The sequence below is a fragment of the Rhinoraja longicauda genome, chromosome 21 (assembly GCF_053455715.1).
Source record: "Rhinoraja longicauda isolate Sanriku21f chromosome 21, sRhiLon1.1, whole genome shotgun sequence".
In the NCBI taxonomy this organism is placed as follows: domain Eukaryota; kingdom Metazoa; phylum Chordata; class Chondrichthyes; order Rajiformes; family Arhynchobatidae; genus Rhinoraja; species Rhinoraja longicauda.
Genome location: NC_135973.1, coordinates 35046722 through 35069953, shown reverse-complemented (window position 1 = coordinate 35069953; position 23232 = coordinate 35046722). Strand labels below are relative to the sequence as shown.

Here is a 23232-nt window from a genome sequence, read left to right as displayed (position 1 = left end):
TGGCGGCCTTGCCAAGGCAGTGTGAAGTGGAGATGGAGTCAATTGAAGGGAGATTGGTGTGTATGATGGTCTGGGCTACGCCCACAATTTTCTGCAATTTCTTGTGCTCTTGGATGGAGCTATTTTCAGACTATGCTGTGATGCAACCCGTTAAACTGGTTTCTACGGCGCATCTGTAGAGGTTGGTGAGAGTAATTGGGGACATGCCGAACTTCCTAAGCCTTCTAAGGAAGTAGAGGCATTGTTGTGCTTTCTTGGGCATCCATTCATATCAAAGTAATGCACTTTGATATGGCTGGTTCAGGACAAGTGGCTGGTGACATTTACTCCTAAGAACATGAAGCTTTTAACCATCTCTACTTTGACGCAGTATGCATATCACGTCACCTTCTGAAGTCAACCACAATCTCCTTTGTCTTGATGACTCACCATTGTGTGTTTTAGTCATTTAGCAATGGAGATTTCCCTCTCTGCCTCTCTAGTCTTCTGTCCTATGCTAGTACAGTGTGATGAAAGCAAAATCCATCCAACATTTTGCAGAATTTTTCAAGCCAACATCAGTGGAAATGGAATTTAGAATTCAGTTTTTCTCTTTATATTGAAGTATATGATAAAGAATTGTGTTGGAGAAAGGAAGTGGAAAGTGTGGATAAATGGAATGCATTCCGTTGGGTATTAAGTGATTTTCTGCTCTAGTTGTTTGAGCATTAATTTTAAGCTGTGTTTATGGTTGAATAGGATGAAAGAATCCAAATTCCTTGACAAAATTAAACTGAATGGCATGGTAGGTCTTGTAGAAGGGAGCTCTGGTTAGTTTGCACGTGAAGTTCTGCATTCCTGGCACCTCGTATGAAAAAGTATGTATCCTTCAATTGGATCCATTGCAGATTCACTAAACAATTACAATCTACTAAATCCACAGCTCGCTGAAATCCAGTGCGTTGTCATGCACTTAAGTAGAAGTCGGCAAAACTGCAACATCATAATTTTGTGAATATGCAAAACATTTCAAAGAGTATAGATAAAAATGTGTGTTTTTAAAATCCAAGATTAGATATTTACCATCAGAATTTTAACCTTTTACAGTCATGACATTTTAATGTCATGACATTTAGTCTGTTACTTCTCTGTTGCATAGATCATATTTGAAATGTCAGATTACCGATGACAAGTTATCTGTTGAGGGATAATTACAATTGTTGAATTTTACTATTTGGTATTTACAAGTTATTTCAGATGCAGTTTTATTGCAGTAGTTGGGTATCACATGAGGCACAATGGTTCAGTTATTGGACTCGTATCCAGAAGTGCGGAAAAATTATTCCAAAGAATGAGTTCACATTCATCTGGATTTCTGTCAAATTTAAATTAATTACATCAATTTGGAATAAAAAACATTGTGTCATGAATTACAGCAGTGAATTGTTGTAAAAACCTCTCTGGTTCACTTATGGCCTCGAGGGGAGGACCAATGGCCTCCTTTACTGGTATGGCTTACATGTAACTCCAGAGCCACCAATGATGTTCACCTATAAACTACTATCTACCTCATTGGTGACCCTCGGACTATCCTTGATCAGACTTTGCTGGCTTTACCTTGCACTAAATATTATTCCCTTATCATGTATCTATACACTGTAAATGGCTCGATTGTCATCATGTATTGTCTTTCTGCTGACTAGATAACACGCAATAAAAGCTTTTCACTGTACCTCAGTGCACGTGACAATAAACTAAACTCAAACTAAACTAAACTTTCCCTGCCTTTCCGGATCAGGGGCAATCAGGAATGAACATTAAATGCTAATTTTGTTAGCGAAGACCACATGTACTGAATGAATATAAACAAGTGTACACATGTCAATTAATTTTGCTGATATTTTCTCATTATTAGTTGTGAATGATATTAAAGATCAACAACAGATTGGTCTATTCTGCACAATATTGTCCTGTTGTGCAGAATATGGAAAATTAAATGAAAAGAACCAATGCCGCATACACATACTAATCTTTGTTTTAATTTCTACTGGATTTTCTTTTAATTTAACTGTGTGGGTCCCAATAATAACTATGTTATTTTCTTCACCATACTGGATATTTTCATGTGATGGGATGAATGTGGCTTAAAGTAAAACAACATTAATGTAGGCTGTATCATGTATGTTGTCACCTTTTGGAGTCCATCATGTGAATGTTATGAGAAATATTCCACAATAAATGGATGTAATCAAATATTTTACATAAGTTTTTAAGATGGTAACTTTGCTCTATCTCAGCAGCTATTAACATAGAACAGTACAGCACAGGAACAGACCTTTCAGTCTATAATGTCCATGCCAAATGTGATGCGGTTAAACTAATCTCCTTTGCCTGTATGTGATCCATGTCCCTCTTTTCCCTTCATATCCAGGTGCCTATCCAAACACCTCTTAAATGCCACTATTGTCTCTGCCTGCATTTCAATTCCATTATCTCCAACTGGTTATTGAAAGGCCTAGAGTGTAATCTCATTCGAGTGATTGCACCTTTCTTACTTTTGAGGTCTACCCATGGGTGGGAGAACTCTCCAGAATGTCCTCTCCCAGTGCCGCCATGACATTCTCCCTGATTAGTAGAGTAACTCCTCCGCCTCCTTTACCTCCATCTCTATAACACCTGAAACATTGAATCTTTGCAATGTTGAGTTGCCAGTCCTGTCTTTCTCACAAACAAATTTCCATAATGGCCATCACATCATAGTTCCAAGCACTGATCCATTAAATTAAATTAATTAATTCAATCAAATAAAACACTACACATTTGTAAATAATTTTGAGAAGCAAAAAATAGGTTAAATGATTTGCAGTTATATAACTGATAGGATTGTTTTATCTGTAAGAAGGAACTGCAGATGCCGGTTTAAACTGAAGATAGACATAAAAACCTGGAGTAACTAAGCGGGACAGACAGCATCTCTGGAGAAAAGGAATAGAAACATAGAAAATGGATGCAGGAGTAGGCTATTTGGGCCTTTGAGCCAGCACCATCATTCAATATGATCATGGCAGATCATCCAAAATCAGTACCCCGTTCCGGCTTTCTCCCCATATCCCTTGATCCGGTTAGCCTTAAGAGCTATATTGAACTCTCTCTTGAATACATCCAGTGAATTGGCATCCAATGCCTTCTGTAGCAGAAAATTCCACAGATTCACAAGGCTCATGGTGAAAATAGCTGATGTTTCGGGTTGAGACCCTTCTTCAGTCTGAAGTTATTCCAGATTTTTGTGTCTTATCATTGGATTCTCTTAGCTGTTGTTTATTTATTTGAAATGAAAATGATTATAGAACTTGAAGTTACGTGATGTCAAATCGATTAGTGGTGTTGCCGTCATTTGCGCACGGACGCAGCGGCTCACAGCTCTCCCTTTCGGTGCGTTTTATGTGTGTTATCTGTGTTATGTCTGTTAGTCAATTTTAGTCATGCAAACCAGGCAAATCAGGCAAATCCTACCTACAACCGAAAGGATCTTCTGATCATAGGATTCCAGTGCAATCGGGACCTTGTGCGCGAATTTCCACACCCGCGAAATATACCGGAAGAGATAGCCAGGACACCGGGCGCTCCGTGGATAGTTGTCGGCGCGAACAGGCGTCGCAGGCGGAGGAGAAACAGGAAGCAAAAGCGAGGATGCCGGTCCGGTATACTTGCCAAGCTAAAGAGACAGCCACACAAACCACCGCTACCCAGCATGTTTCTCACCAACGCCAGATCCATCATCAACAAAATGGACGAACTAAAACTACAGATATCAGCAAACAAACTTGTGGAGGACTGTTGCATTCTCTTAGTAACAGAGACATGGCTTCATCCACTTATCCCAGACGGAGCCATTGAGCTAGCCGGGCGCACAGCGTTTCGTTGGGACAGAAACATCGACTCCGGTAAGAGCAAGGGGGGGGGGGGGGGGGTTATGCATTTACGTGCACAACAACTGGTGCACTAACATCCAAATCATAGATAGCCACTGTTCTCCTGATCTGGAGTCCCTAACAGTTAAATGCAGGCCTTTTTACCTTCCTCGTGAATTTACAGGGGTTATAGTAACAGCAGTCTACATCCCACCGAATGCTAACGCTAGCACAGCTTTAGGCTACCTGCTCGGTGCAATAAACTCACAACAGAGCACATATCCAGAAGCAGCCCACATCATAGCCGGGGACTTCAATCATGCAGACCTAAAGTCAGTTCTCCCGAAACTTGAACAACACATAAGATGTGCTACCAGGGGGAAAAACACACTAGACAAGGTTTATTCAAATATTAAGAAGGGTTTCAGGTCAGCACCACTACCACACCTGGGGCAGTCAGATCACCTGTCCATATTCCTAACTCCAGCATACACCCCACTCAGGAGGAAAGCTCCAGTCACCATAAAGACTGTTAAGACATGGCCTGAAGGAGCTTCCTCGCAGCTGCAGGATTGCTTCGAAAGGACCAACTGGGATATTTTTGAGGATCAGGACTTGGAGGAGTACACATCAACTGTACTTTGCTACATCCAAAACTGTGTTGACAATGTCACCGTCGACAAACGCATCCGGTTGTATCCCAATCAGAAACCCTGGATGACGAAGGATGTCAGGTCTCTCCTCAAGGACCGTAACACCGCCTTCAGGTCTAGTGATAGAGCTCTATACAGTGCTGCTAGAACCAACCTGAAGAGAGGCATCAAGGATGCCAAAGCGTCCTACAAGAGGAAGATTGAGGACCACTTCACCAACAATGACCCACGGCGGGTATGGCAAGGCATCCAGCACATCACCAACTACAAGACCAGCAACCGCACGACTGCCGACGGCGACGCCTCGCTGGCAGAGGAACTTAACTGTTTCTTTGCTTGTTTCGAGGTGAAAGCTAAAGTGGCAGACATAACACCCTCTCCAGCACCTGACAGCAACACCTTCACTGTGCAGGAGTATGATGTTAAGCGCGTGCTCAGAGCAGTGAATCCCAGGAAAGCTGCAGGCCCCGATGGTGTGACGGGCAGAGTGCTGAGGGAATGTGCAGACCAATTATCTGAGGTCTTCACAAAAATCTTCAACCTGTCCCTTTTAAAATCCACCATCCCTCCCTGCCTGAAGTCCGCCACAATCATCCCACTGCCGAAAAAGTCTGTCATCAGCGGCCTTAACGACTACCGTCCGGTAGCACTCACACCGGTCATCACAAAGTGCTTCGAGAGACTGGTCCTGCAGCACATCAAAGCCAGCCTCCCACCCACCTTCGACCCACACCAGTTTGCCTACAGAGCAAATAGGTCTACAGGGGATGCCATCGACACTGCTCTTCACACTGCACTGACCCACCTTGAACACCAGGGGAGTTATGTGAGGATGCTCTTCCTCGACTTCAGCTCTGCCTTTAACACGGTCATCCCGAGCAGACTGGTCACCAAACTTTCCGACCTTGGATTTTCCCAAACCATCTGCCAATGGATCAAGAACTTCCTGACCAACCGCCCCCAGACCGTCAAAATAGGCCCTCACCTCTCCTCCACCATTACACTGAGCACCGGCTCACCACAGGGCTGTGTGTTAAGCCCCATCCTTTACTCCCTCTACACTCACGACTGCGCCCCCACCCATCCCACCAACACCATCATCAAGTTCGCGGATGACACGACTGTGGTTGGACTCATCTCAGGAGGAGATGAGACAGCCTATAGGGATGAAATCCAAAGGCTGGCAGCATGGTGTTCAGTGAACAATCTGGTCCTGAACTCCTCCAAAACAAAGGAACTTATAATTGACTTTAGAAAAACCAGTGTAGGATACGACCCACTCTACATCAATGGGGTCTGTGTGGAAAGGGTACCCGCTTTCAGGTTCCTGGGTACGCACATCGCAGAGGATCTTACCTGGTCTACCAACACCATCACCACAGTAAAGAAGGCACAGCAGAGACTCCACTTCCTGAGGATCCTCAGGAAAACCAACCTGCAGGAAAAGCTCATGTTGTCCTTCTATCGCTGCTCCATCGAGAGTGTGCTGGCATACTGTATAACCACATGGTATGCCAGCTGCTCAGAAAAGGACAGGAAGGCCCTTCAGAGGGTCATCACGACGGCCCAGAAGATCATCGGCTGCTCACTGCCCTCCCTGGAGCACCTGTTCAGCCTACGCTGCCTCAGTAGAGCAGGCAAAATAATAAAAGATCCATCCCACCCCGGCCACCGTCTGTTTGTTCATCTGCCCTCTGGTCGACGTTTCAGGTCGATCAAATCCCGAACAAACAGACTTAAGAACAGTTTTTACCCCAGGGCCATACGAGAACTGAACACTACCTTTGCACTAGGCAACACCGTTAAAAAATCTTGTACTTAATATAATTGTATTTATGTATTTATTTGTTTTTGCATTTATTGCATATATGTTTGTACGCACCGTCAGGATTGGCTATTTTTTAATTTGGTTGTACTCGTTGCAATGACAATAAATAAATATTATTATTATTATTATTATTTTAGATCAGAATTTTAGGTGGTCAGGTTTCAGAATTCAATCTGACACATAATGAATCTGAGATTTGGAATTTCAACAAATAACTTCAGATGAATAGAAAAGTTTGCTAGCATTCAAACTTTGTATAATCTAACCCTGTAACTTGCTGAAATTTTTCCAAAATTAGTGGAAATAGGTACCTTTATTAATTTTTGAAAGAAAACGTGAATCGGTGATCTTTGAAAATGAATTAAATAGAACATTCTGGGATAGTATTTTAAAAGTTATGAAGCTGTGTAAATATTTAATGGATCTGTCTCGAAGTTAAAATGCATCTCCACATCAGATGTCAGGATGCAGATATAAAATAAATGGCAGTTATCTAAAGTGTTAAAGAGCTCATGCGAAAGAATAAGTGAACAGTAAGTAGAGAAAACAATTGGAAGGGTGAACTTAAAAAAAAAGTTTTGATTGATGTCATAAGAGATGAACTAGTGATTTTTTCCAAAATATTTCTTTATATTTTTGCTTTACAGAAAACACTTGCGGATTTTAAAAAAACTGTGAATTTAACATTTTTTATGTTTTTTAATTTTTCAGACCTCTTGTGGAAAATATTTCCATTGCACAAATGTCCAGCTGGAATACCCTACAAGTTTTGAATGATAATGATAGTTCTGATATCCTGTTTCCAGTTGTTGCTGTGGGTTCCTGTTCGCAGTCTGGTAAGTGCGTGAAAACAGCAGTGATTTATGCTGATTCTTTATTAGCTTGGAGCTCCCTCTGGTGCTTCGCGAATGTATGATCACCTGTTCATGATCAGGCTGTACATCCTGTTTTTCTTTCCATGATGCATAATTTTCCCTTTTTGAAGAACAATCCTCCCCCCCCTCCCAGCATTTTTCTTTCATCCTCATTATCTTGTCTACTTTGAGTGTCTTTCTTGTGGTTGTCATCAATAGCTAAATTGTAATAGTGTAACATGCCGAAGCCAAGCTTGATCAGGGTGAATTACAGTATGTCTTTATTTTCTCCTCCTTCAATCAAAATGATCAGTTAGTAACAACCATCCACTAAATTCAACTGAATTGTTATAATATACAAAATGTCAAATAAAGAAGACTTTTCTCAACTAAGGCATAATTATTTGATATAGTGAAAATCTACAAAGTTCATTATTTTCAGGCAAAACAACACATTGACATATTTTCATCATAGGACATTTGGACCTTATCCTTCTAAACCTGTTCAATCCATGTAATCATGAGTACTTGGCTGAAGAAGCCAACTTGGGAAGGTATATGTGAAATGTTACTCACACTGAATGGGTCTAACCAGCAAATATTAAGGCTGTTTTTCTAAAGATTTGCTGGCAAATAATAAATGTAACTGTGTAAAATAACAAAAGTACTTTGTTAAAGAAAATGTACTTGTCACATGCAGAACTAAATGTATTTTCTGTGTGGCAAATTAACTTATGCGGCTAAGTTATTTAAGTTATCTTGCTGTGCAGATGCCACTTCTGATAACCTGATATACTGCGATGAACATGAAAATGCCTCTCTCGCCGTTGAGCTTGCCCAGAAAGGATCCCAATTTCAGTACAGGTATGATTGTAATGATAATTCTCAATGACTGCAGTGTTGGTGAATTGGTTTCCTTTACGGAAATATTCTATTTGTTATTAACAATGCAAAGCTGTGTGAAACAAAATTTCACAAAGACTATTACAGCTTCTTTTACTGCACAGTTTAGATGCTAAGACAGGTTTTGTTTTGCTGATGTACTATATTGTTTGCCTCATACAGTACTGAAGTCACTCCTCCTCTTCAGGCTGACATTGGTGCTCTTTTGCCACCAGCTGCAGTCCCAGAATCGATGACTGTTGGTGAGTAATGCCACAAAATGATTAGGGTTACATTAAATTTGTTAATGTTGTTCAAATTACTTGTGAACTTTTGATGAATAACTATACATATAGAGTATCTGAATTCACTTCAAAAAAATCAGATCCACATTAGTTTTCCATTTACACTCGAGGTGCAATAAAATTCCTTGTTCGCATTAAGCTCATAATCAGTATACGATAATGATACAATAATAAAGTGTATCATTATTATATTGTATCATCAGTCTGAAGAAGGATCTCGACCCAAAACGTCATCCATTCCTTCTCTCCTGAGATGCTGCCTGACCTGCTGAGTTACTCCAGCATTTTGTGAATAAATACCTTCGATTTGTACCAGCATCTGCAGTTATTTTCTTATAATAAATGCAACAATGAATTCAAAACAGAATGGTGCAAAGCTTGTATTGCAATCTGAAGCAGTGCAAAAAAACAAAAAACAAAGTGTAATAATGGAATAACTATATGAGGTAGAGTTCAGAGTAAGAGTGCATGGTGGCGCCTCCAGGAATCTAGTGTGGATGAGGTGATTGCTTAGGAATCTGATAGCTCAGGGGAAGAAGCTGCTTTTTATGTCTGGACGTCCAGTCTTGCAAGCTGCTGTGTTTATTCCCAGGAGGTAGAAGAGAGAAAAGGGAATGGCCAGGATGGCAGCCATTCTTCATGGTACTGCCAGCCTTCTTGATGCAACGTACCCTGACCATGGACTGGATGGAAGGAAGTGTCAAGCCTGTGATGGACTACGCAGTCTTCATTACTCTCTGCAGGTTCGGGCGGTCAAAAGTGGAGCAGTTGCCTTACCAGGCTGAGATATATCCTGTCGGAATACCTTCTGGAGAGCATTTGGGGACGTCCCAATGAATCCTCGTGGACATGCTGAATTCTCTCAGATGCCTTAGAATGTAAATACACTGATACATTTTTCTCAATCGTTGCATCAGTGTGAAGACATAGATGAAGTTATTGGCAATATGCATGGCTAGGAACTTGAAGCTACAGCAGCTTCATTGATGAGGACATGGTCATATTCACCCAGCTCTACCCCCTTCCATAGGTCAACTCTTCTATCTGCTGATGTTAAGGGCCAAATTGTTATTCTGACACCATGACACAATGTTCACTGTCTTATTCCTGTACTGAGTCTCCTCATCGCTGATGATCTAGCGAACAGCAATGGGATCTTCGGCGAACTTAAAGATTGAGTTGGGGCTTTACTTGCTACACACTGGTGGGTGTGCCAGGAATAGAGTATACAACCCTGAAGGGCATTTATGTTGAGTGTCAAGGTGGAGGAAATGTTAGTGCCAAGTGCACTCTCGTAATTTTGTCCAGATTAAAGGATGTGCTGGACCATCAATTGCTGGAAAATTGGTAGTGGACCTGTACTTCTATCTGGAGAAAGCAATTCAATTTAGTCCAATCTCTCCTTGTAGCTAATATTCCCAAATCCAGGCAGTGTTCCGATAAACCACTTCTGCTACCGCTCCATGCCCTTCCTGCAGTGGGGTAACCAGCAATGCATGCATTACTCTAAAAGTGGACTAAACAAAATCTTCTGGAGCTGCATCGTGACTTATTGGCAAGCATACTGTACACCTTCTGTACCAGAGATTAGGCTGCATTGAATGATGACAAAGCCTCGGGCAGCAGATCATGAGGCCCCTCTCTCAGACCATCCCAAAGTCCGTGTTGTCAAAGGCCATTGACCTCTGGTAATCATTATTCTTTAAAAGAAAATCATTAAATCATGAAAAATAGTAGCTTTATCTGTAACATAATGAAAGACATTAATCAGAAGGTTGGGGGCATGGCTGCGTTCTGCAGCTGCGGCTCACTGGCAGTCTCTCTGTCTTTTTTTTGTTTTGTCTATTGTCATCGTTTAAATGTACGTTTTGATTTATTTTTAACTCTGTTTATGTGGGGGGTGGTGGGGGGGTGGTGGAAACCTTTATTTCTAATCTCCTCCTCAACGGAGATGCGACCTTTACCGTGTTGTGTCTCCGTTCGTGCTATGGCCTAACACCGTGGAGTCGGCGGCCTCCAGCTGGGATCGACCTTGAAGACTCCGGTCGCAGGGCCTGAACTTACCATCTCGGAGGCTTCGGCCGTGGGCCCTGCAGACCGCAACATCTGGCAGTTCGCAGGTCTCTGGCTGGCGACCGGCTTTCGGGAGCTCCAGCCGTAGCAGCTTCGACCGCCCCGGAGCGCGAGGTTTGATCGACCCGCTCGCAGGCCCCTCATCGCCCTGCGTGGCTCAGCTGCGGCACTTTCCATCGCCCGGTGGGGGCTCAGGACTTTCATCGGCCTGCTCGGCTCTGCCCTGGGACTTTCCATCGCCCGGTGGGGGCTTCAAAAGTCGGGATCCTCGATCGCCTCGTGGCACCACGGGAGAAGAATGAGGAGGAGATAAGACTTTTCTATGCCTTCCATCACAGTGAGGGTGTGCCTGGAGCATTCACTGTGATGGCTGTTTGTGTTAAAATTGTAATTGTGTGTCTTGTGTTCTTTATTGTCTACTGCCGGACCCTGACGTGAGAGTACGCTGGAGCTATTTGTTCGCCGCTTCTCCGTCAGGACAGTTCGTCTGTTTGTTTTTATGTCATGACTGTTTTTGTAAAGCGTCTTTGAGCACTTAGAAAAGCGCTATATAAAATAAATGTTTATTATTATTATTATTATTAGAAGTGAAATAACTTATTTCTAGTTTAGTTGATTATTGTCATGTGTTTTGAGATACAGTGTTTGTGTGCTATCCAGTCAAAGAAAAGACTATACATGAATATAATCAAGTCGTCCACAGTGCACAGATAAAGGTACAACATTTAGTACAAGATATAATATCGAAGTCCGATTAAAGATAGATCAAAGGTCTCCAGTGAAGTGGATGGTAGGTCAGGCTGCACTAGTTGATGAGAGGACCATTCAGTTGCCAGATACAGTGGGGAAGAAACTGTCCATGAATCTGGAGGTATGCATTTTCAAACCTCTGCAATTCTTGCCTGATGGGAGAGGGGAGAAGAGGGAGTGACCGGGGGTGAGACTACTCCTAGATTTTGCTGCCGACCTTGCCAAGGCACTGTGAAGTGTACATGGAGTCAATGGAAGAGTGGTTATTTTGTGTGATGGCCGGGACTACTAGCAACTCTCTGCAACTTCTTGCGGTCCTGGGTGAAGCTGTTCCCAAACCAGGCTGTGATGCATCCCAATGAAATGCTTTCTATGGTACATCTGTAGAAGTTGGTGAGGGTTGTTGGAAACATGCTGAACTTTCTAAGCCTTCTAAGGAAGTAGAAGTGTAGGAAAATAACTGCAGATGCTGGTACAAAAATCGAAGGTATACCCAAAATGCTGGAGTAACTCAGCGGGTCAGGCAGCATCGCTGGAGAGAAGGAATGGGTGACGTTTCGGGTCGAGACCCTTCATCAGACTGATGTGATCAGTCTGAAGTAGGGTATCGACCCGAAACGTCACCCATTCCTTCTCTCCAGAGATGCTGCCTGACCCGCTGAGTTACTCCAGCATTTTGTGTATACCAAGGAAGTAGAAGCATTGCTGTGCTTTCTTGGTGATCGCTTCGATGTGGCTGGTCCAGGACTAATTGTAATGCTGGTAATATTTATTCTTAGGAACTTGTATTACTGGTAATATTTATTCCTAGAAACTTCATTTTCCTTTTTGCTCCTTGTCATATCAATTCAGTTTGGTGACTCCATTCAAAGGAATGAGTTAGTTTGATCTACAACTGCCCCTGAATATTGCACTGATCATGTCAAAAGAGTAGGAAGTTAGTTCACTAGCATATTTCTTCTACGTTACAATACGTCGGAAAAGCAATGTTGTTAGCCGGTGGTTCTCTGCGGAACTACCAAAATGTCTCTGCAGTATTGTCATCTGCAGTTCTACATGATTCAGGCCATTGTTTCTTTAAGTTTTGGCACTCAGTGCATTAACTTCAACATCCTTTGCCTCTGTGAAGAGCATAGATCAAATACTGGCTATGAACAACTAATTCAATGCTCCTAAACTTTATAATCACTTTCAGCTCTAAGTTCTGCTCACAATCTCCACTTTTCCACCTTAGGCCAACTACACCATTTGGGTTTTGATGGTCATGTCCTCTTGCATCTTATTCCTGGATTTGCAGAGTTTCTACCATTTTAAAGTGTTTCCTTAAAATTAAATGCCTGGTTATTGTAGTCGTAGTTGATGATAATTGCCTCCAAAAATCCAGCTATCCAGCAAAGGGGATGCTGTCAGATTGGTTAAACAGCGTATTGCGTTGTTGCAGGTAATGAACCAGAAAACATAAAGTGGATTCTAACTATTTTACAGAGCAGCATAATGTGACTGGAACATGTGGATGACCATTTCTAACTGCATTTTATCTCAGAATGAAGATTACCGTTTATGACTTATATTTTTGCAAAAGCCATGAAAGTTGGTTTTGATTCAGGAAGAGAACTATATTTTGACGGTGAACAACTGTAACTGTATCTTTGCCCTGAGGCAGTGATGTGTAATACTGGAGAGGGAATTTATTCCAGATCTCAAAGCTGGAAAAGCTTTATGATTGTTGCACTCAACCTGGAACTGAAGAAAAATAATACTGTGGTCCAAACGTCATATTGACGTAATTAAGTGGTACGTTTGCATAGAAAATGTTCTATTAAGCAAAAATTTCCATTGTTAAATAAAGAAGAATTGAGATGAAAGTTTGAATTTCCTGAGACACCGTGAGCATGAGCAAGGTCAGGCAGTTGCAGTCTTAAATAATGTATAAATTATGAGTCAGTATTATGACTTAGAAAATAAGTTTTGTTCTCAGGAAGAACATACGTGATACAACTACTTTAATGATGTATGGATAGCAGACAGTCATGTAATTTGATGTATATTGTGAATTTGTGTTACTTTTGAAGTTTGCAGCCAAGTTGGTGGTGTGGAAAATCACATTACCAGACGGAAATATAATTGTAACTAATGTCTGTAAAATTGCTGCACTCATGTTAAAGTCTCCTTGAGTAGCGAAGCCCTCAGTAAAATATCACACGTGGGTTTTTGACTGGACTGGATGATTGTACGATTTGCCACATTGATGTAATTTGGGCTATGTTGCGACTCTCAATTATAAATTTGGTGCGTGGAGGATTTTCATTGTGCTAATTGAAAAACAGGATGCCTCCAACAAGATGAAATAGAAAAGCAACACAATTTATGATGAGCGTTGTTCCTCAACAGGCAGGTAGTTAAACTCTTAGACAGTAAACCATGGAGATTTATTGTTCAGGTTCCTTCTCTGTAAGATGTGCAAGCTGACCCTCAACTGAAAATTGTTAAGCTGAATGTCCCATTGTCTAATGTTGAAATCTTAAATCGCATGATGTAAAACAATGCCTTGGTATGTGCTCCACTTTAGGAATGGAACTGCCGTCCAAATTACGGTACGCTAATGTAGGAGTAAATTATCCATTCAAGTATGCAACAGACTAAAACTGTTATCACTGTCCTAAAATGACCCTGGATAATAGACTCTTTTAAGTCAGTTTATTTGTAACTTTGTGAACTGATGTTTTTGTATGGCTTAGATAGTTTAGTATGTCTCAAAGTGTATCAGTGGAAAAAATATGTTTTATTTTGGTCATCTTAGTTTAATTTTATCTTCTGCAAAATCTCACAGCTGACAGAAATAAGTGTGCCATTTCTATTCAGCTACATTCCCCTGACGTAAAACATAGAACAGTACAGCACAACAACAGGCCTTTCAGCCCACAATGTCTGTGCCGAACATAATGCCAAGACCATCTCTCGTTTACCTGCACATCATTCATATCCCTCCATTCCCTGCATATCCATATGCCTATCTATAAGCCTCTTAATTAACACTATCATATCTGCCTCAACCGCCAACCCTGACAGTGCGTTCCAGGCACTCACCGCCCTCACCCCCTCTGTGAGGGGCAAAAAGGGCAGCATGGTGGCGTAGAGGTAGAGCCACTGCCTCACAGCACCAGAGACCTGAGCTCGATCCTCACTACGGGTGTTGTCTGTACGGAATTTGTACATTCTCCCCTTGACCTGCATGGGTTTTCTCCGAGATCTTCGGTTTCCTCCCACACTCCAAAGATGTACAAGTTTGTAGGTTAATTGGATTGGTATAAATGTGAAAAATCATCCCTAGTGTGTGAAGGGTAGTGTTAATGTGCAGAGATCGCTGATCAGAGCAGACTCGGTGGGCCGAAGGGCCTGTTTCCATGCTGTATCTCTAAACTAAATTAAACTAAAAAATCTCTTTTAAAACTTTGCCCCTCTTAAAGCTATATCCTCTAGTATTTGATTTCCCCCCCCCTTGGGAAAAAGGTTCTAACTGTCTGCCTCTCAAATTTTATATACTTTTATCAGGTTTTCCTGCAAACTCTGGTGTTCCAGAGAAAACAATCCAAGTCTGTCCAACCTCTCCCGGTAGCTAATACCCCATAATCCAAGCAGCATTCTGGTAAATCTCCTCTTCACCTTCCCTGGCCTCCAAATCCTTCCTATAATGGGGCGACCAGAACTGCTTGCAATATTCCAAATGTGGCCTAATCAATGTCCTATAAAGCTGTATCATGACATTTTGAGTATTATACTCATTCACCTGACCTCTGAAGGCAAGCATACCATGTGCATTCTATACCACTCTATCTACTTGTATAGCCACTTTCAGGCAGCTATGGACCTGGACTCCCACGATCCCTCTGTACATCAATGCTGTTGAGGGTCATACCATTAATTGTATATTTCCTCCTTACAATTGACCTCCCAGAGTGCAACATCTCGCACTTTGTCCAATTTAACTCCATCTGGCATTTTTCTGCCCATTTCTCTAGCTGATCTGTATCCCGCTGTATACCTTGACGTTCTTCCTCACAGTCCGTGACCACAGCAATCTTGGTATCATCTGCAAACTAACTGACTGACCCGTTTACATTTACATCCGGGTCATTTATATATATCACAAACAGCAGAGGTCCCAGCACAGATCCCTACAGAACTCCAGTGGTCATAGACTTCCTGCCTGAATATTATCCTTCCACCACAACTCTGCCTCTTATCAGTGGGCTAGTTTTGAACCCATATGATCAACCTACTGTCAAGCCTGTACATCATAATATTCTGGATCAACCTTGGGGGACTTTATCAAATGCTTTACTAATATCCATACAGACAACATCCACCACCCTACCCTTCATCGATCACCTTCGTCACCTCCTCAAAACACTTAAACAAGTTAGTATGACATGACCTGCCATGCAGAAAGCCATGCTGACTGTCTGAGCCTGGATTTGTATCTAAATTTATATTCTTTATATCACCATTGCATGCAATCTTATTTGAAAGTCTTAAACTAACATCACACAGCCAACCTATACTTCAGCTATTCAATGAGGAAAGCCACATAATTCAACCCACGTTTCTTTTTCTGGTATTAACCACAGGGTTTACTGTGCTACAGTTTTTACAGCATTTTGGCTCATAATATACTGTTTCTTTCCATATATGAAATGAACACCAATTTTCCATACTTAAGTATAGTATTTTGACACAAATACATGTGACCTAGTTTTGCTGTAAAGGACATTAATTCCTTTCAATTATGTTTGTTGGGGATTTGTGACCATGAAGAACAGGCTCTATTGCATAATGTGGTATAATCCTTCTCAGGATTGAGGTTGACTTGCTTTCACTATGGTTTTGTGGGTTCTGAGGTGGCTGATGAGGCCAATGCAGGAACTGCAAACTCTTACACAGAGGGGTGGGAAGGGATGGTTTGTGAGCTGGTGTGTTCCTTCCCATGCTTTTGGAAGGGAAATACATGCTGGAAATCAAAATGTGCACAGATTGTCAATACCATCCCGAGTGCTCCGTCTCTTCGAATGTTCTATAGTCAGAGCCCTGTAGTTATAGGTTGGGATATTGTATATCTCCACGGAAGTTTTAATCACAACTTTGAATCGTTGCTGCTGTCTCCATCTTAGGTTTGGCCCCCAAAGGTATGCAAACCATGATATCAACCAATGGGTCTGCAACAGAACCAATCTCAATGATGAGTAAAAGAAGTATAAGAAAATAACTGCAGATGCTGGTACAAATCGAAGGTATTTATTCACAAAATGCTGGAGTAACTCAGCAGGTCAGACAGCATCTCGGGAGAGAAGGAATGGGCGACGTTTCGGGTCGAGACCCTTCTTCAGTCTGAAGAAGGGTCTCGACCCGAAACGTCGCCCATTTCTTCTCTCCCGAGATGCTGTCTGACCTGCTGAGTTACTCCAGCATTTTGTGAATAAATACCTTCAATGATGAGTAATGTCATATAAACTGCACTTTTGCCCCAACACTTTTTTTCTTCTTCACTGCAATGATGCACCTCACCTCCAACAAATCTCTTTTGGCAGTGCACCTAATCTTGAGAACAAGTGTGAATGTGTTCAATATAATTGATTCTTAAAAAGATTTATTGGTAATCATGCCATTATTAATGCAAAGTTGGGTCAATTAAATGAGGCAATAGAGAGACTTTGATGGAAGCTGTGATGTTGAAGGGCAGGTTTCTGGACCATCTTGAGAAAAAGAACAAAGAATTAAAGATTATTTTGGGGAACCAGTGGTGGGTAAGTAAATGAAAGAAAATGATATGCGCTTTATGGGAGAGTTGCAATGTCAGGGAAACATCTTGTGCAAAAGAAACAGAGAAGAAGGGAAAATCACCAATTTGTGGCAGGATCGAAGCATATGGGAAGAGACAGCAAGATAAATAATTATAGCTCAGTAACTTGGACCACCTGTTGCACTACCATAAAGATAGACACAATATGCTGGAGTAACGCAGCAGATAGGTCCCAACCCGAAACGTCACATCCATTTTCTCCGGAGACACTCCAGCATTTTGTGTCTTATCTTTGGTATAAACCAAAGTTCCTTTTTATTACTACCATAGACTTGTTTTCTAATTGTGTATGATTGCACTAATGCCTCTCTCTTTGCAAAGTCTTTTTCTTTTCACAGTCGGGTAGGATTTATGTATAATTTATGGTTTTGTGTGTGGTCTGAATCTGTGCCTGTGATGCTGTTGCAAATAAAATTTTCACTCTCTCTGTACCTCTTGGTATTTGTGCAGATAACGAGCTTGACTTGACTTGATTTGACGTGATCTGTGAGTCAGCTTGAGGAAGAATGTTAATTTTACCAGTATTATGAGTTTACCATTTGATTCATCATGAACATAATCACATGAGACTGATTTAGGTATCACCTTTGTAATGGATGTAAGCAATGATCACATGAATATATTGTAGCAACTGGGTCTGTATTAATTATTAAGCACAGAAACTTGGCTGGAATGATTCACAATGTTTTCTGACCACATTATTTTAAAATTGGTGTTGGCTTGAAGTCACACGCACAGTTCCTTTGGCCCACATTGTGTGTGTGAAGAATCGTGTATCTAAATTTACTGATCCAATTTTCCAACATTCAGCCCATGCTAAATATTTCTTTAATGTCTTCCCCAACACCCCCAACACTCGGTGCTTTCCAGGTAATAATCACCCTGGGTGAAATAATTCTTCCTCTAGGTCTCCTACCATTTACCGTATATCTATAGCCTTTGGTTGTAAGTAATGCTGATAATGAAAAAAAATGTTTCTCACCATCTACCCTTCCCACTGTCTCCAATTTTTCGTACTATGCCCTCATAATTTTGTTTATATCAATCAGGTCCCACTTGGTCTTTCCATCTTCAAAGAAAACAAGCATAGGCTGTTCTTTCTTTCCTTGTAGCAAATATGTTCCAACTCAGGGAATATCCTGCTGAATTGTCTGTGCATTATTCGGTGCAATCACATCCCTCCTATGGTGCAGGGACTAGAACTACACCGATAACTCCAGTTGTGGCCGAACTCATGTTTTATGTAGTTACACCACATCCGTCCTGTTCTTATATTCTCTACACGTCCTGTTCTTGTACTCTAACAAATATAACAATCTCATCTTCTTAATCATCTTATCTACCTGTGCTGTTGTTTTCAGGGTTCCTTGAACAGATACACCAAGATATCTCTGTTTCTAACATTCATTGTGTATATTCTTGTCCTCCCAAAATACATCATCACACATTTTTTCATTACTAAATTCTACCTTCTGTTCCCCCATCTTATTCCTAATCAGTATTATTTTGCAGCCAAAGACAATCAATAACACTGATTTTTGTGTCGTACGCAAACTTAATAATCATCCTCGTACCAGTTTCAAGTACAATACATGTCAGGTCACAAGACTTCTGTTCATATAAACAATCCTCGACCATCGCTATAGACCAATGGTCCTATCACCAAGTCATTTTCTGATCCAATGTGCAAATTGCCCTGGATTCCATGAGCTTTTTTGGACTGGTATCCCATTACCTGGTTAAAGTCTTTACTCAAGTCAATCACCTGCACTATTCTCATCAACACACTTAGTTACCTCTTCAAAAAATCAAATAAATTTGGGGCGGCATGGTGATGTAGCGGTAGAGTTGCTACCTTACAGCACCAGAGACCCGGGTTCATTCCTGACTACGGGTGCTGTCTGTACATAGTTTGTACGTTCTCCCCGTGACCGCATGGGTTTTCTCCGGATGCTCCGGTTTCCTCCCACACTCCAAAGACCTACAGGTTTGTAGGTTAATTGGCTTCGGTAAAATTGTAAATTGTCCCTAGTGTGTAGGATAGTGCTAGTGTATGGGGCAATCGCTGGTCGGCACTGACCCGTTGGGCCGAAGGGCTTGTTTCCGAGCTGTATCTCTAAACTAAACTAAACTAATTATGATGGACCTCCCATTAACAGAGCCATGCTGACTATCCTTGATCAATATCACACTCTACAAGTGCAGATTTATTGTATTCATTGTTTTCCAATAATTTGATATATCATACTTATGCTGAGAGTATGATACAATAAATGGTTGTCAGTAAGACTTTGATTTGTGATTATTAGTGCCTTGTAGAAAGAAGTAATTAAAAAAAAGTATTCATGTTGCTTCCTGCCCTCCTTTGAGGACATTTCAAATCACATTGCATAGGAGTATTTCTGTTGTGCACAAGACCATCCCACAGAAAACAATTACTTGTCTTTTTTTGTCTTACTACAGTGGGATAAATACTTCCTTGGTTACTTGTAATAATTTCACTGCTTTCTTTTTCCAAAACAATGCTGTATGATCTTTACCTTGACCTGAGAGATAAGGCTTTAAAATTTAATCTGCAAGGCTTTTCCTGTTTAGTACTGCTTCTAAGCTGCAAAGAGAGCGGAGATCTGGCATGTAATTTTCAAGTGCAGGAGAACGTACTGAATCAATTAAATTCTGACTCAAAGGCAAGAGTCCTCTCAATTGACTCACAATAAATATTGGGTAAGGCTAAAAATCGTGGGCGGTGAAAATATAAAAGAAACACAACATGCTGGAAATAATCAGCAGGCCAGGCATCATCAGCTAAGAGAGAAACCAAGGCAAAATTTTAACTTCTGACGTAAAATCATCCACCTGAAATCCACCCACCCAACATTCGTGGTGTGCTGAGAATTTTCAATGCTTTTACGCGGAAACTTAGATTGTTTTAAAATAAATGTTGCGGTGCTCTGATATCTCGTGTTAATGGTTTCTTTCAAGTAATTAAAGGAGACTGCTGTGGGAAATTGAAATGTCACACTATAGTAGCAGGGGTATTCTGAAGCACTTTGTGTTGGGAGGAACTGCTGATGCTGGTTTAAACCAAAGATAGATACAAACTGCTGGAGTAACTCAGCGGGTCAGGCAGCACCTCTGGAGAAAAGGAATAGGTGACGTTTTGGGTCGAGACCCTTCTTCAGACCGAGAGTCAGGGGAAAGAGGAACGCGAGATATAGACGGTGCATAGGAAAAATGAATGGAAGATATGCAAAAAGCAACAATAATCTAGCAAATGTGGGGCACACATTCGGCTATTGTTGGCTCCGGGATAGGTGACAACGAGTATGGAGACAGTGGAACTCATTAGGACGACAGCAAAACTAGTGCAACGACTAAGGTGGGGGAGGAATGGGGAGAGAGGGGATGCAAGAGTTACTTGAAGTTGGAGGGATCAATATTGGCTTGTAAGCTGCCCAGGTGAAATATGAGATGCTGTTCCTCCAATTTAGGTTGGGCCTCACTCTGAAAATGGAGGAGACAGAAAGGTCACAATGGGAAGGGGAGTCAAAGTGTTAGGCAACCGGGAGATCATGTATGCCAAGTTAAAAAGAGTTAAGTTATAAATTTTTGAAATTGAAAAGATTATTTTTTGGTACCTACTAAAACCTGCATCATGACTCAAAAATCTGACCCCTGTGAAGATCATAAGACCATAAGACAGAGGAGCAGAATTAGACTATTCAGCCCATTGACTCTACTCTGCCATTCAATCATGGCTGATCTATCTTTCCCTGTCAACCCCATTTTCCTGCCTTCTCCCAGTAATCTTATTAATCAAAAATCTATCAATTCTGATTTAAAAATACCCAATGACTTGGCCTCCACAGCCTTCTGTTGCAATGAATTCTGCAGATTCACCACCCTAGCTAAAGAAATTCCTTCTCATCTCCATTCTGAAGGTACGTCCTTTTATTCTGAGGCAGTGGCCTCTAGTCTAGATTCGTCCATTACTGGAAGCATCCTTCCCATGTCCACTCTATCTAGGCCTTTTATTATCCAGTGGGTTTCGATGAGATCCTCCCCCCCCCCCTCATTTTTCTAAATTCCAGCAAGTACAGGCCCAGAGCCTTCGAACACTCCTCATACGTTAACCCAATCATCCCCAAGGTCATTTTCATAAACATCACCTGGACCCTCTCCAAAGCTAGCACATTCTTCCACCGATAGGGAGCCCAAAACTGCTTAAAATATTCCAAATGTGGTCTCACCAGCACCTGATAAAACATTACACCCTTGTAATCTTTTGTTATCTGGCATATAACTGTCATTTATGGAAAATTAAGCTAATTAAATTTGACTTATTCTTATTGGTTTATTATTCTTACATAAAACAGTGACAAACTTTGTTTTGCCAGACAAAACATTCCATACATAAGTACATCAACCATTGTGAAGGCAAAATAAAAGAGGATACCAAAAAGCTTTTGTAGCGACATAAAGAGGAAAAGGGAGATGTGGACATTGAACCACTGGAAAATGACACTGGAGAAGTAATAATGGGGAACAAAGAAACAGTGGATGAACTGAATACGTTTTTGCGTCAGTCTTCACAGTAGGACACCAGCAATGTGCCAGAAATTCAAGAGTAAAGGGGCATAAGTGAGTGTGGTTGCTCTTACTGAGGAGAAGGTGCTTAGGTAAATGAAAGGTCTGAAGGTGGATGTCACCTGGAGCAGATGGACTACACCCCAGGGTTCTGAAAGATGTAGACATAGAGATTGTGGAGGCATTAGTAGTGATCTTTCAAGAATCACTAGAGTCAGGAATGGTTCCCGAGAACTGAAAAATTGCGAATATTACTCCACTATTTAAGAAGGGAACGAGGCAAAAGAGGAAAAATTATAGGCCGGTTAGTCTGACTTCAGTGGTTGGCAAAATATTAGTATCCATTATTAAGGATGAAGTTTTGGGGTACTTGGAAGCCACATGATAAAACAGGCCAATGTCAGCATGGTTTTGTTCAGGGGAGATCTTGCCTGACAAATCTGTTGAATTCTTTGAGGAGGTAACAAAAAGGATAGTTGAGTTTTATAGGAAGGAACTGCAGATGCAGTTTTGAACCAAAAATAGACACAAAATGCTGGATTAACTCAGCGGGCAAGCAGCATCTCTGGATAGAAGGGATGGGTGATGTTTCGAGTCAAGACCTTTCTTCAGACTGAAACGTCACCCATTCCTTCTATCCAGAGATGCTGCCTATCCCACTAAGTTACTCTAGCATTTTGTGTCTATCTTTGGTTTAGTTTTAGTTTAGAGGTACACCGCAGAAACAGGTCCTTAGGCCCACCGAATCTGTGCCGACCAGCGACCCCTGCACACTTACACTATCCTACACACGAGGGACAATTGAAAATTATACCGACCCAATCAACCTACAAACCTGTACATCTTTGGAGTGTGTGAGGAAACCGGAGATCCCGGAGAAAACACCTGCGGATTATGTGGAGAACGTAAAAACACTGTACAGACAAGCAGTATCAAACCCGGGTCTCTGGCGCTGCAAAGCCACCACTGTGCCGATAGACAAAGGAGAGCCACTGGATGTTGTTTACTGAGATTTTCTCAGAAGGCAGTGGGGGCAAGTTCGTTGGATGCTTTCAAGAGAGAGCTGGATAGAGCTCTTAAGGATAGCGGAGTGAGGGGGTATGGGGAGAAGGCAGGAACGGGGTACTGATTGAGAGTGATCAGCCATGATAGCATTGAATGACAGTGCTGGCTCGAAGGGCTGAATGGCCTACTCCTGCACCTATTGTCTATTGTCTATTGTCTATTGTCTATTTTCAGAAGGCCTTTGATAAGGTGCCACATGTGAGGCTGCTGAACAAGATAGGAGCTCATGGTATTGGAGGCAAGGTACTAGCATGGATAAAAGATTGGCTGCCTGGCAGAAGCCAAAGAGTGGGAATAAAGGGGGTCTTTTCTGGTTGTCTGCCGGTGACTAGTGGTGTTCCGCAAGGGTCGGTGTTTGGTTCACTACCTTTCACATTATATGTTAATGATCTAGATGCTGGAATTGATGGCTTTGAGGCCAGGTTTGTAAATGATACGGAGATAGGTGGAAGGGCAGGGTCGTGTTGAGGAAGCAGGAAGTCTGCAGA

The 23232-nt window shown here is 41.6% G+C and overlaps 1 protein-coding gene across 4 annotated transcripts in view; it reads left to right on the top strand.

Annotated features, from left to right (window-relative positions):
• The window catches only part of snx29 (sorting nexin 29), a 556462-nt gene that overhangs the window by 60947 nt on the left and 472283 nt on the right, over positions 1 to 23232 (top strand). For all 4 annotated transcript variants that reach the window (XM_078418306.1, XM_078418305.1, XM_078418308.1 and 1 more), the window contains 3 exons: positions 7083 to 7207; positions 7996 to 8089; positions 8291 to 8370. In XM_078418306.1, coding sequence (XP_078274432.1) covers positions 7083 to 7207; positions 7996 to 8089; positions 8291 to 8370 — 299 coding nt within the window. The remainder of the gene's footprint in view (positions 1 to 7082; positions 7208 to 7995; positions 8090 to 8290; positions 8371 to 23232) is intronic.